This window comes from Parasteatoda tepidariorum, chromosome 4 (genome assembly GCF_982258835.1).
Source record: "Parasteatoda tepidariorum strain Cologne lab strain chromosome 4, Ptep-v5.0, whole genome shotgun sequence".
Lineage (NCBI taxonomy): Eukaryota > Metazoa > Arthropoda > Arachnida > Araneae > Theridiidae > Parasteatoda > Parasteatoda tepidariorum.
Window position 1 is genome coordinate 44,725,884 of NC_141758.1, and position 19,197 is coordinate 44,745,080.

At 27.1% G+C, this 19,197-nt stretch overlaps 1 protein-coding gene across 1 annotated transcript; it reads right to left on the bottom strand.

Moving 5' to 3' along the window:
- Positions 1 to 1,037: 1,037 nt before the first annotated feature.
- LOC107438708 (uncharacterized) lies at positions 1,038 to 19,056 on the bottom strand. Its single transcript, XM_016051039.4, has 11 exons — positions 18,565 to 19,056; positions 15,090 to 15,164; positions 13,536 to 13,613; positions 12,276 to 12,380; positions 9,589 to 9,649; positions 8,647 to 8,742; positions 7,415 to 7,516; positions 6,253 to 6,366; positions 4,803 to 4,994; positions 2,803 to 2,897; positions 1,038 to 1,998 (listed from the first exon to the last, which is right to left on the bottom strand). The coding sequence occupies exons 1-11, from the start codon at positions 18,838 to 18,840 to the stop codon at positions 1,876 to 1,878; spliced, it is 1,317 nt and encodes a 438-aa protein (XP_015906525.1). The 5' UTR covers positions 18,841 to 19,056; the 3' UTR covers positions 1,038 to 1,875.
- Between the last annotated feature and the right edge of the window lie 141 nt (positions 19,057 to 19,197).

Consider the following 19,197-nt stretch of genomic DNA (forward strand, 5'->3'; position numbering starts at 1 on the left):
CAAACAAGCAAGCTAATAACACCTGTCTTGTTGCAACTTACAGATTACATATACAAATTAAAAAAAATACAGCAAAAAACTCACAGACTTTTTCATAATAGTGCATCTCATATTGTAACATGTAATCACTACTGTATCCAATGCAATAACGTGATAGTAAGTGACCCCTAAAATAAGGGTCATATCATTCTTGTGTTTATAATATTGTAAGCTTACTCTTATGTAGACATAATTAGGGTTAAGATAAATTAATGAGCAAGTTCTGTGACACAAAGCCAGCAGAACACACACTAAATCATCCGAACTGTTATCATATGCAAAAAATGGGGGAAGTTTAATTCCTATACACGATAAGGAAAATATCCTTTCTCCCTTTTCGTGTAAAAAATAACTTAGGAGTTAAATAAAAATGTTTTAATTAAAATCAACTTTTATTTGTAAATATTATATAAGGACTTATATTGTATATTTTACGGTTGCTTCTTCAATCAAATAAAATTCTACATAAGTTATGCACTGGAAAATTCAGAATCGAATTGGTGCAATTTTGACAGACCAGTTTAAATTTAATTTTTTTAAACGTACTGTTATTATAAGGCAAAGTGAGGAAATTTTGCTACTTGATAGTGTTTAGTTGTTTTAACAAATGCTTTGAAGCATGTGGCCATTTTTTCAAAAATTGAAAATTTTAAATGATTAAAAAAAATTGTGGATATTAATAGTATAAAGCATTTCTTCTAAAACATTTCTTAAAATATAGCAAATATTACAGGACGCACTTCTAAAATTAAAAAAAATTTTAAGAAACAAGCATGAAATAAAGTAATTTTCAGGGCAATACATAATATTTATAATAATTATATATTTATAAAAAATAATAATGAAATACACAATTTTTAATAAAAAAAAGGTGGCGACTAGCAGGCAAACTTTTAATAGTCATTTGTTATGTTAAAATGTCCTGCGGCTGATGGTAATTTTGCATTATAACTGCTACAGTGCAGTTTTTGCAGTTAAAATTATTTTAACTATTAAAAACAAATCTTTTCTATATAGAATATTATAACCTCATGAAGAAACTATGAATTTGAAAATAGAAGTTCACAATCAAGCGAATGCTTACAATTTGAAAGCTTTCAGAATGTGCTGTGTCTTGCTCTGTGTCACACAATTTACTCTGTAAATTACCTAAACTAACTTAGTATAAATATTATTGTGAAGAGTGAAAAATACCTCATAGCGTTCAGAAAAAAAAATACTTTAAAAAAATTGAATTATAATGTGCATTGATATTCGTATTTGAACTTTAAGGCACGAAAAAATTGCATAAATGCGGGAGTTAGAGAAATCTTTGAAATACATAAAGAAAAAAAAATATTTAAAACAAATATTTTTGGAAATGGGAATTACTAGTTACTATTTGAATACTAGAAACATAATTGAACAATGTGTTTACAAAAAATGAGATCAATGATATTTCAGTGATAATTTTAACAACTCCCCGACAAGATTTAAATTCTGCTGTGTGGTTGTAAAACTTAAATCAATGTCAATACTAACAGCAATAACACAAAAGACCAACATAGGCTGCCAAAAAGAGTTAAAAAATATTGTTAAAATCACTGTTAAAAAGTTAGTAACAAAACAAAAATTAAGTACAATAATAAATCTAATGAAGACAAAAAGAATTTTGCATTATTTTGATTAAAGCGATAAATCATTTGCTTCCAAATGGAAGGTAAGTAGTACCAGAGAATGCAAATTTAATTATTCTATGGTAACAATGAACATTTTAAAATATTTAAAATATAACATTTATAATTTTTTTTTAAATTTGATGAAAAGTACAACTAGAGACAATATCAATTGTTTAAATTACAAAAGTCTATCCCAATTAAAATCATCCTCAATTTCATCATTATCATCACCAGTACAAGACCCTGGTGTATGAACTGAAGAGTTTAAAGAAATATGAGAAGGCAATGGCACTGGACTTGTCTATAAAAGAAAAATATAGCATACAATTAGGTTAAGAAAATTTCTTGAATTAAATTTATCAGAGTAAAAAATTATTAAAACATACAAGTCAGTTTACAACAAAGTACAAAAGGCATAATAAAAGAAATCTATTGCCTTTATTTGGACAGCTTTAAGTGAAATAAGATAAACCTCTTTCTTAAGCTCAGAGGAAAAAAGTTTATTTTAATTAAAAAGACACACATTCAAATAATTTCTTTGTAAATACATGATTATTATACCGTGTATCAACTGATATATGATTAAATGATTATTAAAAATAATAAACTTTAATGAAAATTTTCTTTTTGAAACACATTTGATCAATAAAAAAAATTTGAGAATTCATGAAATTAAAATATTCTAAGCACACCTTTAATCTCATATTCTTTAGTGAGAATTATGTTAAGAAACTAAAAAAAAAAAAAAATATTAGTTTTTATCTATTGTCTAAAAATTTTGGAGTGCAACTAAACTTGGAATGCAAGTAAAACATTTGACAAATTTTTTCTCGTTCATTGTATCTTTATTAAATTATTATTTATGCTTTATTATAGCTTTCAAACTTTTTTTGTAAGCAAAAGGCTCATAACTTTAAAAAAAAAAAAAAAAAAAATAATGAACTTATGAAATCACTGAGCAACAGCATTGCAAGATTGTGGGTAATGGACAAAACTTAAAGCAATAATTCATATCTTACATACGAAGAATAACATTTAATTTAAATAGAAATTGAATCTCCAAAAATAATTAGAGAAGATATAATAAGTCATTTGAAGGACTCACCTCAGCTTGTGATTGATAAGACAGATTGCTACTTTCTGCAGAAAATGCATGAGGAGAATTGCTGGAAACTGGTACATTAGAAAGCATACAAGAATCTATTAAGTAAAAATAAGTGATTAATAAACTATACTAGTGTATTGAGCTTAAAAAGTAATTGAATAGATCTGTCTAACTTGCATGTAATAAATTCATTTTTTATTTTATTTATAAGTAGTACTTAATTTTAAAGCCCATTTGTTTTGAAATAAATTCCCTCTACATTAAATTTTGCAAAAAATTTAACTAAAAACATATGACCACACAAATCATGCTAAATACAAAGTAATAGCAAATTTATTTTTTAGAGAATATTTTGTAACAATATTTATTTAATTATTGTTTTCAATTATACACAGTATTTTCAGGTGAATAGATCAAGCCAGTGTTTGAGACAGCATTCTGTTTCAAAATGTTTTTTTTTGCGTATTCCATGTGCAAATGAACCACTGAATTCAAACTTGATAAAAAATAAATTTCTTACGACATAAATTTTTTTCCCCTCAGGGATGTAAACTGAGTGCAAAAATTACCTTTTAATAATATTTTAACCAAATTAAGAGGCTACAACTGACATTTGCAATTGTTTGATCACATTTTTGATATGGTTGATCACAGTTTTTTTTATCCTTAAAACTCAATACATCCCACGAAAAAACACACATTTAGTTAACAAAACATGAAGTTATTGTAGTTATATATCAGAATATTTTGCCAGTATGTTAAATGTAATGAAATGAGTGATTACTTGGATTTTAAAAATTAATTACCTGTACTTTGAAAAAAATTTCATCTCTTAAGATAAATTGTGTGATTAAAAAAGGAAAATAATTAATTAGACTCGTTAATGAGACTTATAATAATTCAAATAGGGAAGGGTTTTCTCTCTTATGTTAAGTCACTCTTCACCTTTTTTTTGTTACTTCTAACATTAAATCAAGCACCAGCGTATAAAATAATGATTATTTTGATAGAAAAAAATTCTAAAAAAATAGAAAAATGGTCAATATTTCGAGCAAAAACACTGAGAAGAATTCACAGAAAAAGCACTTAAAATTGGGATGACTTTTGAACAAATTGGAGTATAAAAAAAAAGAAGAAAAAAAAGAGATAAACATTATAAATAGAAATTGCCGTCTCAGGAAGTCAAATTTGTAATTAATTGCATTTCTACAGACAGCAGTCATCCATATGGCATTTCTTTATTATAAGTTTAACAGTTAATAATTCTCAAACTAATTATTGAATATGAATTTTTTATTTATCCCATCGTGTTCATATTTTTTAGACACCTTTTAAGTCTTAGTTACTGCACAGCAAAACAAAATGCAACATAAATCAAGGGCGAAAAAAATGCGCAAAATTAGCACTTAAGATTACAATAATTTTCGAAGAAAAAAAAAACTTACGTTAAGTCAATAATAAAAATTACCTTTTCAGTACATTAAATTTTAACTCCACAGTTACAATTATGCAGTCAGTTGAGTGGCCTACACAGCATGGCATTTCTTAATACAAATTTAATGATTAATATTCAAACTTATTAATGAATGCTATTTTTATATTATTTCATCATACTCTTTGTACATTTTTCTACACATCTTTGTAACTTTAGGTTTTAAAGTCTCACAGTTTTGATGCAACAAAACAAAATGTAAAGTAAAGTTAATCACCTAGAACAGTGGTGGCAAAGCATTTCGGATTTCTCGATATAAAGAGAAAAATTAAATTTTTTTTAGTTTAACCTTCAACTAAAAGACATAGTTTACTCACTTAACAATATGAACATAATTCAATGTTTGTTTTCGGGCTTTTTTTATCATGAAAAAAATCAGCAGATACTTTAATTTTAAAAAATCATCTCCTAAAGCAGAAAACTGAAACTTTTTTTTAATATCAAGATCCACTAGACTCTTAATATGGATTTTTAAGTGCTAAAAATTAAAGAGTGTGCATTTTAATACCTCTTGAATAGTTAGTTTCGATACACGTGTTTTGATAGCAGCTTTGCATAGTGCTAGCAGTAGGAAGAGATGCAGTTTGCATAACTCCTGACTGTGAGAATAGAGCATTTAAAGAAGAATTCAAATCTGCAAGTTGATCTGGAGATAGGACAGACATTGTTGGATCTTTTGACTTTAAATTTTCCATCATTTCTAAAAAGAGAGCATGATTAGCACAAAATAATGACTGGATACATGATTAGCAAATATATATATAGCACAACAAAGACAAAAGGGATAAACAAAGAAACTTAAAAAAAAAAAGTTTTATTTACTGCGTATAAGCTGTAAGTATATAGTAAATAATTTAAATAGTAATATAGTATAACTTATAATAGTATAAGAAGTTAAATAACATTTACTCCGAGAAATCAGTCTTACTTCGTAATCATGATGATAATATTGATTTTAATTTTATTATAAGTAAACAAATTACTTGGAATTTTAATGTTTCTATAAACATTTTTAAAATAAATAGAATTAAAAGAATATGTAGCAATGTTTATTTATCCAAAAAAACAATATTTTTCAAAAATTGAAAGAATAAAACAACGGATACTCAACTAATGTAATTAAGTTTTATATAAAATTATTGATTTAATTGCATGCCATTATCAATAAAATTACTAAAAACTTCTTTGTTAATTTATATTTTTACTATGTACAAATTCAATTCGGGCAAATCCGTGGCTAAAAATATGTGCAAAATGAGCAAATCATCATTAGTTTATTTTAAAATAAATACTAATTTACAAAATCACTTAAATTGTATTAAATATCAACCTTATTAATCATAAACTTTAAATCATCCAGTGTAATATTGTTACCTTGCGCACATCCACTTTCGGGACAATCCATGGTAATTAACAAATCAAATGCGCTTAAGTACTGTAGTAAGAACGTTCCATAAAAGATCTCTCTATTTACACTTATGTTGTCTTATTTTGTAATATAGCAATCTTATTATGAAAATATTTTAAAACATTCCTGAAAGATTCCAGTACGTGTATGTTCATTTGAGCCTCGTTACCCGCTTTATAGATTTCGTTTCGCTCGGTATTTTCTTTACATTTTATTTTCTGTTTTTTGCTTGGTATATTTTTCACTTAATATATTTTATTTTCATATCAAAATTTTTTTAGTGCTGCTCACACTATTGTATTGATATATTTTGCTTTAGCTACATTGATACAATATTAGAAAGCACTCCTTTTTGCGGATATAATGGTGTGAGCTGATGCAGAGATTTTATCATTGTTTATTTTCCGGCTATTTAATGTTCTTTTTAAAAAATATTTTATTTTAATAATTTTTCTTCCTCTCTTTTCATTAATCTGTGCATACATATGTATTTGTGCATACATTTGTGTAGCATATATATATTGTAAGAACTAAGATATTTCAACTAAACCTTGAAATTGGGACATATCAATGTCTTGTAAGCCACCATTTCCAGTCATTTTTGCACTTTCTCTCAACCAATCTAAACTTTGAACAAAATCTGCAGTTGTCATTTTATCTGAACCTAAAAAATTTAGAAAAAAAAAAACTTAAAAAACAAAAAATAGTTTACACAAATTTTAATATATATATAAATGTTTTTTTAAAACATGTAAAACCCAAATTAATATTTTAAACAAAAGATTAAAGTGATTAAGCTCAATGGTTTATATATATAACAGTTCATGAATTGGAAATGTGCTGAAAGTACATAAGTGAAGAGGGAGCCAACATAGATTGGTCATAGATAGATCATTTATATGAACACATCAAAAATTATATTTCTGTTCTCCTTTTTACTCTAGTTGTGTTAAATACAGTCTTCAAATTGATAAGAAAATTAAAAAAATTTTCAATGGGGAAGAAGCATTGAGAGCATTTAAGATGTCATTTCAACTCCAGGGGTATTATAACCTGTGTGGTCCAGATGAAAAGATCAAAAGATGCCGCTGTCCGAATTATTTCAGGAGAGCAGTATCATTTTCTCTCCTTTTTACAAGGATATAGCAAAGTGACAAGAGAAGGATTGATTCTTTAGTAGTGAAATAGCTTAACAATATTTTTAGTTATGGATAAGGAAAAAATAAACCTGTTTCAAAAATGGCGAAAAGTTGTGTATTTTTTTCCATGCAATTTATAGCAGAAATAGTTTTTTTTCTTCTTTAATTTAGAAAAAGTAGCGTCCGGTTTGAAGAGATAGAAAATAATGTTTCAGGGCCAAAATGACTGTCTGCGTCCGGTTACGGGAGTGTCTGCTTTGCGGAGAATGTACATAATGGTTTATTCATAGAAGATTACCAGGGAATTAAAAATATGTCCGTATTGAGAGGCATCCATTTTGCAAGAGTGTTCATAGCAGGAGGTTACACTGTATACATAAATAAATATAGGAAAAAAAGTTTTTATCTATATTTGTCGCATAGCATGGGAATAGTGTAGACAAGTGGTAACAATTTTATCATTCAAAAAGCCTAACACAATAAGACAAAAAATTATTGAGTGAAAAAAAGAGCCTAAATAAAATCCAGAGAGTACACTGGCCCTTTTACCATATTTTAAAACATTTCAACTACCTTGGTAACCAGAATCATTCTGTACAGAACCATTAATGGACATTTTTGCGTTTTCTCTAAGCCAATCCAAACTTTGAGCAAAATCTGAAGCAGGTATTCTATCTAAAAAAATAAAATTTGAAAGATTAGGAATGAAGAATATACAATTTTAAATGTCTTTATCAATAATGTGTTCCTATTTTATAATAAGAAATAACTAAGAGTAATACACAAGCTTAATTTTATTCACCTAAAATAAACTAATGCAAATTTTAATTGTAATTTGTTTTTGGTTGAGTAAATAAATTCATTTTTTGAAAAACATATGAAGTATGAAAACATATGAAGTATTGAAGGATGAGATGTATTAAAATTTTATCAAATAGTAAATACATAAAAAATAAAATACAGATGCACAATGAAATAAAATGTACCCCTTCGCTATAGTTTAAGTTAATGGGCTATAAATCTTTAATGTGTTAGTGATTGATTTATATTAGATGACATTGCTTAAGATATACACAAAGAAAAGCAGTTCAAGTTATACAAAAAAAGTAATTTTATTCAAATTAAATTATGTTGACTAAACATGAACACGAATAAACATGAGGACTCTTCGAGAAAGGGACATTTTCTCACAAGACTTCTAAACAACACTGTTACATAATTCAAGATCTTTCTATTTTATCTTAGAGTGGAGTTTCTTAATAATGCTCCGCTATGTGACCCACATAGCGGAGTGTTATTACGAAACTTCATTTTTAACCCTCCCCCTTGATAATACAAGATTCCCAATAATACACATGTACTGGTGAACATAACATAAAAAAGTGGTTTGTTTGAATCCCTTTGCGTCTAGTTTTGTTTGTCGAAATAAGTATTTGTTAATCTATGTTATCTTTTTAATTACCACAACCAAAGAATATAATAAAATTCAAAAAACATTTTTAAATTGAAAGTGAATCTGATTTAAAAACTGAGATAAATCATTCCTTTAAAAAGCAGTAAAGCAATATATTTTAACTGTTTGGAAAATTTGAAATACAATATCTTTTTATTATATTGGTAGTACAATGTACAAATAAAAATTTCTGAAACTTTGACAACAATGAAGTCAGACTTTAATTTTTAAATGTGTGTCCCATTTTTAGATCAATGAAACAGCAATTGGTGTTAGTTATCAGTAAGATTTAAATGATATAATAAATAAGTGATTTTAAAATTAAAGATATATTAATGTGTTATTAAAATACCTTGAGAATGTGATGTGTTTCCATTAAATTGCTGGTTATGATTACAACAACTATTGAGTCTCTCTTGCTGAGAAATCATATGTCTAGAGACATGACCTGTAAAAGTTAAATAACAAAACAAAATAATAAATAAGATAGCAATAATTTCAGATTAGCTTTCTATTAAAAAAAAAGAATTGTATAACTAATGCCTGTCTTATATATATCTGACTATTTTTATACTGAATATTTCTTTTAATTAAACTTCTACATAGTAGAAATCAATATCACATTTTAGACTTTGATGTACATGCAATTTAGTTCATTGAACAGCAAAAAATTAATGACAAAATAAGCTGTCTAGCACGGTAAAAGCCCTATTATCTGGAATCTATCAGAAATTTTGCAGGTTTATAAAAAAGAAATGAAATTAATCAAAAAATTATTGAACTATTTGGAAAATTGATAACTTCATCGTTTTTAAGAAAAGTTTTAAGCACAGTGTTATCATCACTTTTAAATTAATTGTTTTATTTTAAAAGTTTTAAGTATATAACATTTATTTCAAACAGAAAACCTTAATTACAGTAAGATCCAAAGTAGAAGTGCAATCTGAGTTTAAAAAGTTAAATGATATTGATTTACAAACAAATGAAAATTTATAAGATAAAATGTCTTTTTCTGTTGTTAAAAAAAGGGATTGTTTTAAATAATACAAATGTATAATTAAAAGGAAAAAAAAGGTACTTAAAAAAGCTAACAATAATTTAACAAAGGTAATAACAAGAAAAAAGTTATGAAAATTAACTAAATAACCAGAGAAAATATCATACAATACACAAAACTGTAACATTATTAAAAAAACAATTCAACGTAAGTGAAGAACAAGTAAGATTCACTACTAAAAATTTTATGACATTGCTTCAAATATTTCAGTTTTTAATATTTGTTTTTAGAACTTACCCATGTCATGGAAAGGTGGGTGAGAATTGGAAACGCCTACTCTTTCAGCATTCATATGAGTCTATTCAGAAGAAAAATAAATAAAAAACAATTTAATAAAACAGTTAAAAAAAATATTCTTGAAAAAAATTGTTTTATTACAAGCATAAATGTGGTAAAATATACAAGTAATTATATAAAACTTAAAAATGTTTGCTAATGCACTTATACAATTTAAAAGCTACTGACTATAAAAAAACTAAGACAATATATTATTTATTGTCAAACAATGACAACAAACAATTAGAAATTAAAAGCAAGAAAATAACTGTGACCAGTCTATTTTGTAATTAAACTTTACAAATTGCAATACAATAAGAATTTTTTTTTTTTTTAAAAAATAACTTATTTTTAAATTTTTATATGTTATAAATTTCTTTAGTAAAATTCCCAACAGTCAAGATTTTACTGTGTGTGTATAGATACAGATTGAAACTTGAAAGTAAATAGAATTTTTTAATCAAAGAGCATACAGTGAGTCATGTCTCAAACTCCATCTGGAATAAACTGTACATCTAGATATTTCTACTTTCAGTCATTACAAATTTGACAATCAATTAAATAAACTACAGTAAATATTTATCAGAATCACAGGGTTGCCACAGAAAGAAATGAACAAAAATAGTTGCTTTTAGTAGCCTCAAGCATGAAAATAGTTGCCTAAAACTATAAAAATAGTTGCCTAAACAGGAGCAAAAATTTATCAAAAATAGTAGCCAAATAATTAAAATTTTAGCTTAATTGTCAAATACTATGATAAGGACTGGTTGATGTCAGAAATTTTAAATCGTGATACATCGTTCGTTAGACATCGCGATTTAGCATATGTTCAGAAATTACCTATGGGAAATCAATCAAAAATAAATAAAAAGGAATAAATCTATTACAAAAGAAAATATTAATTCTAAACATATTCTACTATAATATCAATATCATTGCTTAATTTTTTCAATTAAAATAATAAAGAAGTAAAAGCAAACCCGAGATTTATTTCATTTTTGTTAAATTAAAAATGATTTAAGATTTATTGGTTTAAAAATAATAATACTGTAACAAAATATTTTACATATGTGTATTAAAATTAAAAGAAAAAAAAACAAAAGTAGAAAACAAACCAAAGAAATGTTCACTTTAGAAAAAAAATTATTTTTTTAAAATTATTTGTTGGAAAAAAAAGCCATGCTTTTGAAACATCATTAGACCCTCTTTTATTCAATTATTTAAAATAATATAAAGTAGTTTTAACTAATGGTTAAATTCTGTGCTGAATAAATGTAAAAATATTTTTACTTATTCATTATTATTTTCGTTTTTGAAAACAAAATTTACTAAAGATTTATTTCTTTAAAAATGACACTGACTATCTAACAAATTATAAAACAAACAAGTATTGAAAGAATTTTAATAAAATTTAAAAAAAAAAAGAAATACTCTATGTACTAATGTTAAATTATTAGCATTTAAACATTACTAAACTCTTCATTTAATTTTTAAAAAAAAATTTGGTTTCAGTTTCTCAAAAATAAAAGCAAATTAAATAAAGGCAAGCTTTATTTTAATTTTTTTAAAAATAAAAACAACTGAACATTTATTGGTTTAAAAATAATCAAATTATTATACTTACCTACATTAAATAAATTTGAAAAAAACTTAATTTTTATAACAAAATTAAGAACAAAATACCCCTATTAAATTGTATCGCTTAAAATGAAAAATAATAATTGAAAAAAACCAATGAAGAAACTTATTTAATTTATACTTTCTTTTCATTGATCTATTGAGTTCAGAACAAAAGATTAAGATAACAGCGATTGTGCAGCAATCGCAAAGTAACAGTAGGTCTACGAAAAATTAGTATAAGTATAAAAATAACTTCGCTAAGAGTAAAAAAGTCTCCCAATAGTCGCCTATTCCTGAAAATAGTTGCTTTTTTAGCCTTTTCAGGCAAAAAAAAAAGGCCATAGTCGCCTAAGGCCGAAAATAGTAGCAAATAGTCGCATTTTAGTAGCCTGTGGCAACCCTGGAATTAGGAAATTTTTCTCAATTGAAGACAATAATGTAATTAGGGTCAATAAATAAATGAAAAAAGAAATTAAAAGGAGATTGCCTTCAGAAACTGGATTGCTACATGGAATAAAAAGATATTACTTTAAAATTTTGCAAAAATTTGAATACAAAATATTAATAAAGAAAATATAGATAAGGGAAAAGGAGAAACAAATATACTGCTCTAATTTCATAATTTGAAGTTTTGGAGTTTTTATCACTTTCCTAAGCAGCACCATAGAGTCCATTATGAATCAAAAACGTCCATTATCAATTATATGCTATATTTCAATAATAAAAATTGAAAAAGAATACCATTCTAGAACAAACATCTGATATAGGTCTGAAATTTTGGAAAATTTTTCTTGTAAACATTAATTTCTGAATAAATTAATGGAGATCGACCAATTCTCAAGTAAGACTTGTCAGAAATTACTACATAGGCTGCACCGGCTCGCGTTGTTAAAATTAGCTTTTAAATATAAAGAGGCCTATCACTTAAAATTATTGTATTTACTATTTATTATTACTGTTTATATTTTTACTTCGTTTCATAATTTTTAATAGAATTATTAATGAATCAACATTGAAAAGCCACATACCCCCATTTGATGTCCAGGTGGCGAACAGACATTTGCCATCTGATGACAATGAACAGGACTTGATACAGTATTACTTGAGCCATTGTCAGAACTATATGGGAAAACCTAAAAATTAAAAGAAAAAGATTATAAAAAATCTAAGTTTCATACTTAAAATAACTCTTTGTAAGTAAGAATCAGCTGTAAATGAATTTAAATCTAATGTTTTCTCTCAGTGATATCAGCTCCTACCCTAACAAGCGAATGGTAAAAATATAGCGTAACTTTGTTAATAGCTGAAATGTTTGAGAAATTAATTGGAATAAGTGGCATAAGAAATTATAAAAATTAAAATTTATAAAAATAAAATAGCTTTACAAATTTTAATAAAGTCTGGCGCGATTTTAAGAACACTTTTTTAAAGTTTTTTACAGTAAAAATATGATTTCAGTACATAATCTCAGGTCAGAAGATTTCAGTTTTTTGCTATGATTTCTAAGGAACAAATACTTGTTGTTGTTTCTAATGCCACTTGCCACATGGGCAAGCATGCTGGGTGAAACCGAGCAAATTTAAGGTAAAGAGTGCGTTTCTTGTTTTTCAGTGGCGCCATCCTAAGGCTTAGAACTCGTCCTCAGCCACACACACGTCACAGCCCGTTTTATAGGGCAGACCCATTCACACATTCATCCACAGATAGTAATTTTTTCCCGAATCGGAGAATGATCGATCTCCAATCCAGCACCCCCAGAGGTATTGATTTGTTATGGGAACATGGAGGACTTAGCAACTCGACAGATTTAATGTGCATCAGTCACCATTTACTACACGGGGAGACTTCAGCCGGAGGTGTTCAAAACCACGAACATGGACACAGCGCCCTACCGACCAGGCTATCCCGGCCTATAAATACTTAGTGCATGCCTATCACCAAACAAAAGCTGATATGGAAATTATAAGAACAATACATCTCTATGCCTTACTCTAAAAATAAATATAATAAAGTAAAAAGAGTAAAGTGAAAATACAAATTTTTTATTGGAATACTAAACATCAAAAATACCATTTTTTAACAATTCAATATTTAAATAGGAATTAGGTTAAGGTGTATTGAATCTTTTTACAGCGATACAGACAATTCAGACAACCAGGATAGAGATGGCCCCAAGCATTATGGATAATTATTTCCTTACAGTATAACAGAAATGTTTCACATATAAATAACTTGCTCATTTCCAGTCCAAATATAAAAGGATTCAAGTAAACTGATGATTAAATTACCTTATCACGTTGCCTACATTTTCTTCTTCGTGAATCATCACTATCTGAAGGTGCATGATCTATTGCCCAGTATGAGCCCTAAAAATAACATCAGTCCGTATTAAAAAGGTCACACAACTAGTTATGTATTTAACAATTTAACATCATGAAACCGAGAACAGAAAAAAAAGCTATTTAGATTTTTGTTTTCTGTTTTTCAAGACTATGCAGGGATCTCACTGCAGATTGTCATTGCTTCTTTTTACAACAAAACAAATTATTTTATTTACTAAACTGTGAGAACTAAATAAAATTGATATATTTTTTTAATAAAATTTAAGAATTTTTTTTTCTCCATGATATTCTGAATTTTCAAGAGTATAATTGTTTTAGTTGTTATTATAATCAATAGTTGAATCTTTATCAATAACTGGGTTGGGGGAATAAATTTTTCTAACACTTTTTTCACTTAGAATAATTTCAGTTTTCTTTTCTTTTTTTTTTTTTTTTTATATATAGTGGTAGCAAAATTACTTAGTTGAAAGCGAAAGAGAAAACTGAATTTAAGAAAAATTTAATATTTTCAAGTATAATTTTATTAATTAGGCTTCATGAACAACTATAAAGTACAGTTTACATACATAAAATATGTTTCATAAGCTACATAATAAAAATATGCAAAATAGTAAGTCCACAGAACTTTATAACCTTTTATCATAAAAAGATAACAAAATATTAAAAGAATCATAAGCAAATTGTATAAAAAAGAAAAGAATATTACTGGTAAACTGATACAGCTCTATGAAGGGATACGGTTCAAGCAATGCTACAGTAAAGTTTACTTTGTTATGTTGTATCAGATAAATGGATAATATTTATTTTGATGAAAACAAAAATAAATAAAATGGTAAAGATGCCAAAGGTACACCATCACATTTTATTGCCTCAAAAATGTAAGTTAGTGGCAAATACATTGACTTTTTATAAAAATTGCAAAATACTTTCAAATCGTCATCAAAAAATTATATTTAAACATACTAACAAATTAAACATTTTACAGAAACAAGTTAAAAGTTTTTAAAGATTTTCCTCAATTATTAAAACTAAACACAAAATTTTCAAAAGCTTAAAATATTTGTACAAATAAATAAAAGAATAAAATTTACAAATTTTCCTTTTTTGAAGTGTAACTATATTAAATTAAAACTGAAATAATACTGAATCTCCAAAACGTACATGTTTTAATATTCATAATGTTAAAATTCTTTTTTAAAACAAATAAGAACAGCACTTAGCATAATATATTATTCCATTTAGCTATGACAAACCAGCGGATCTGCCTATTTTCGAGCAAAAATGTCATGATTTTGAAAATTTATTTTCAAAAACCTTGATATAAATAGTAGGTACGATAAAAACATTACTAAAAAAACTGGTACACCACAAATTTGTTACTAATGAAAAAGAGTATAAAAATGTTGATTGTAACAGAAAGAATATGCTACAACTAAAATAATTACATTTATTAACATTAGTAATAATAAGAAAAATGTGAAAAATATGAAAACAACTCACTTTTCCAGGATCATCTTTTGGGCGAGGAACTTTTCTAAAATATTTATTCAGAGAAAGGTTGTGCCTAATGGAATTCTAAAAAGAATAACAACAGTGAATTAGATACATTACAGAAATTTTAAATTATCAGTCTTATAATAAATAAATTTCATTCAACAATTTTCCAACCAAGCATCTAAATTAAACCTGTAATTTTGTTATGAATATTTTTTTTCCAAAGGTACATTTCTGCTTCCAAATTAAAAAAAAAAAAAAATTCTTAACACAAATAAAACTAAAAATGAAAACAATACAAAAAAATTACAAATAATGTTATACAATCAGACACAAAATAGTTTTGTTATCATAATGAATGAAAAATCTTTTCAATGTTTTTGAAATACTTATTAAAATAACTTATCTAAACTCCCCCCTCCCCAACCTCAATGACCAATCCTTTTTTTCAAAGATGCAACTTATGCCTGCTTACTAATACAAGCAATTTATTATAATACCAAAATGATCATGTCTGTCTATGTGACATTATTTTTGCTCTTTTCACATTGTTTTAACTTTATTTACAATTTTGTTTTGCTGAATAACTTCAACAGGTTTGTGAATAATCAAAAAAATTTTTCCCGAAAAAAAAGTACAGTGCGCAAAGAAAAAGAAGGACAACCTTGATGAATTTTCTGATAGGATAGGATTTGAATCTAATGACCTTCACGTTCAAGGACTCAATCTCAATGGCTTGAATGGGTAACTTCAAATATGCTAATTAATAAGTGCAGACAAAGTTAAGAAATCAAACACAAAAACATGCTTTCTCTGAATAAACATACCTTTCTTTCAACAGATTCAGAATTCTGACCCCAAAAATATAGGGGGTAGTCGCAATCTGGGAAATATAGTTAAAATAGTTTTGTCAGTATTCATTTCATATTTACTTTGTTAGCATTATCTTCAACTGGTTAAATAAAGTGGTTACTGGTTGAACCCCTCCATTAAAGTGCATTTTTTTGGGGGTTATTACTAAATTTTTTAAGTGATTTTAAATTTTAAAACGGTTTTTTCAGTAAATAACATTTTTTTTGTAAAAAAAATGAATTTTTTGAAATTATGAGGAATGCCAAGATATTTTTCACTCCATTCTTTATTTTAATTCAAACATTTGGATAGATAAATGACGGCTTAGATTGAATTATAAATATTCATTGTTAATTATACCCTTTTATTTTTCCCTTAAGAGTAAGTGATTGTACAATAACGAGTTTCTCTCATAGCAGCTTTAATTATTAAAGAATTTAATATAAATAAATTATTTTTTATGGCGATGTTTGTTATATTGAAAGGACAGGATTTTATTTCTTTCCTACCACCTGCAGGGTTATTCCTTTTGTAACTATTATTAATGTCCTGTTTTGTTTTGATATCAGATCTGAATTCAAAATATCTAAGAATGTTTTATCCAGATAAAGTATATTGGTAAAAATGTCTAGTTAAAAAAAGTAACTATCAGACCATAATGATATTAATACAATTTAAATAAATGACTTTTCTGTGACCTTAAAATAAAAATATTTCAGTTACCCTAAAAGAAAGGAGAGATTTCCGTATCGTGATCTGTGGCAGAATAATCGTCAAGTTTTGGAAATTTCCCAGCAGTAGCCCGAGAGAAACTAAAAAAAAAAATCACAGAAATGGACCGACTCAAAAGGTAGGATAGCTCGTAGCCCACTCCTGAGCAAACATCTACATGTTTTTTAAAAAAAAATTTGCAAGTTTAAAATTTATTTGGCACCTTGGCGATTGTAGTTGGGGCAACAGATCACAATACGGAAATATCCCCAAAAGAAATGCAATTTCTTTTTAAAAATGGAAAAGAGAACAAATTTTTAAAAGTACTTTTCGTTACGACTTTTAAAATTCAAACAAAGGATCCTTCTTTAAAAAACTTACGGAGGAGTACATTCCAGGAAATGGGTGCGTTACCAAAGTCTTAATCAATAATCGATAGCCTCTTTTACCCTTCTAAAAAAGTAGACCGATATTCACTTCACCTGCCTTTTCAAACAAATGCTTTTACCAGCACCCATGAGTTAATACATGGAACAAAAATACCCAAATAGCTTCTTAAATAATACAATTATTGGGTTATTTCTATATCGTGATCTGGGGCGCCAACTACAAACGCCAAGGTGCCAAATAGATTTTAAGCTTGCAAATTTTTATAAAAAAAATCATGTAGATGTTATCCTGGGGATGGCAACGAGTTATAACTTTCAAATTGGTCCCTTATGGTGTTGTTTCTGTCTAGTTTCTCGCGGGCTGCTGTCCGGAAGTTGCCAAGACTTGGCGATTATTTTGCCACATATCACGATACGAAAATCTCCCACGATTATTAGGTCAACAACTTAAAATCGCTTACTCTTTTTAAAAGTGGCTTTACTTTGATTAATGGATTATAATAACCCAAACTAAGTAAAAAATAATCTTAATTTTAACTATTAAAATTTTTTCTTTTTAATTACGCAATCAACTTGCAAAAAATTTGCACTTAGGCAAAATATCAGGAGAGAGGGCACGGACCCCTCCTTGTACCCTTTGACACTATGCTTATGCATTTCATAAGCTTTTTTTAACAAAAAATTTAAAGAATCATATAAATGGGTCAGTGAAAAAGGTTATATACTAGTTACTGTCACTGAGCTACAACCCAGTGGCTAAATTTTCATAAATTCTTCTCGTGAATTGCATAAACTATGAATATTTCCATATTATGATCTATCGTACGAACTACTATCCCCAAGGCACAAATATATTTTAATTTTGGAATTAAAAAAAAAAATATAGAGAGAGGTTTGCGCATGAGTGGCTTCAAATTGTCCCGTGATGTTTTTTGCTCCTCCAGGGCCGCTGACCGAATATTGGCAAGACTTGGTGATTATTTTGCAGCAGATCACACTTTAAAATTCTTCCTTAAATTATGTTCATTTCCCCCCCACTCACTTCTATTAGGGCATTCACACCTACTTCCTTTGTCTGTGCCAAAGAGTTTCTAAACTGGCAACAAGTTTTTAAAAATTTTGCACCTGTAGTGGCTTTATGATATACCTCACAAGTTGGTTCCTTTCGGTGATTTTTTAAAAATTACTTTGAAGGCCACTGGCCGTGAGCCGCGAAAACTTATTATTTTAGTGTAATCACGCGATTATTTTGGCGTAAAACGATACAGAGATCTTCCCTTCCATTGTTCGGTCTCATTGTACTACACACAAGAAAAATATGTATAATAGTAAACAATAAACTTCACACAAATATTATAAGACTAGGTTGACGTAAATAATTTTTAAAGATCTCGTAAGACTGTCGCAGCTAGTGAAAATTTGGGAGCTCCTCTTATTAAAAACAATTTAAGCAAACATTTCATGTAGAAGTCTTTTATGACGACGGAACTTAAGACTGTTTATAATAATTATTGTAAAACACGTCTTACTTTCCATCCATCACCAGCTTCTCGATAATATGGAAAATTTGAACAAATCCAATTATAAATTTCATTTAATGTCATTTTTTTCGAAGGGGAACTATTTATAGCATATGATATCAATGTTGCGTAACTATAAGGTGGTTTTCCATCTTTTTGTCTACAGTTTCTAGTGCTTTCACAAGTCACAGGATTATCATGTGCATCAGCTCCATTTAAAGAGCCCCTTACGTTAAGTCTGGGTAACCAGTCCATAGATGTCAAACTTCTGTCTAAATCACCCATTATTAGAAGTTTTGGAAAGAAGAAAATGCTTCATTTTAGATTAAGATTGCCTAAAACATCATTATTTAAATATAACTTCCTATTTTTGACAATTTGCACGGTATGCTGACAAATCCAAAAAAATTCATTACGCAACTTTTAACAACAAAACTTCACGCCATGATAATTTTTCTTTCAACCAAAATATTATTTTTTTGTTCATTTTAAAAAATATATGAGTTGTAGGTGACTGCTCCCTAGCAAGTAAAAAAGGAAATGAAAATTTTTTATGAAAGTTTTTCATGCATATAAAAATGATTAAGAAGGATAATATTTTAGTATGTAATTTTATAAAAATGTATTATAATTGAAAATATT

Excerpts from the sequence above, each read along its gene's own strand:
- LOC107438708 (XM_016051039.4), bottom strand. The coding sequence starts at position 18,840 with ATGGGTGATTTAGACAGAAGTTTGACATCTATGGACTGGTTACCCAGA. Across the intron at positions 12,381-13,535 it reads AATGTAGGCAACGTGATAAG|GTTTTCCCATATAGTTCTGA; the intron begins GTAATTTAATCA and ends TTTAATTTTTAG. Across the intron at positions 1,999-2,802 it reads CTTATCAATCACAAGCTGAG|ACAAGTCCAGTGCCATTGCC; the intron begins GTGAGTCCTTCA and ends TTTCTTTTATAG.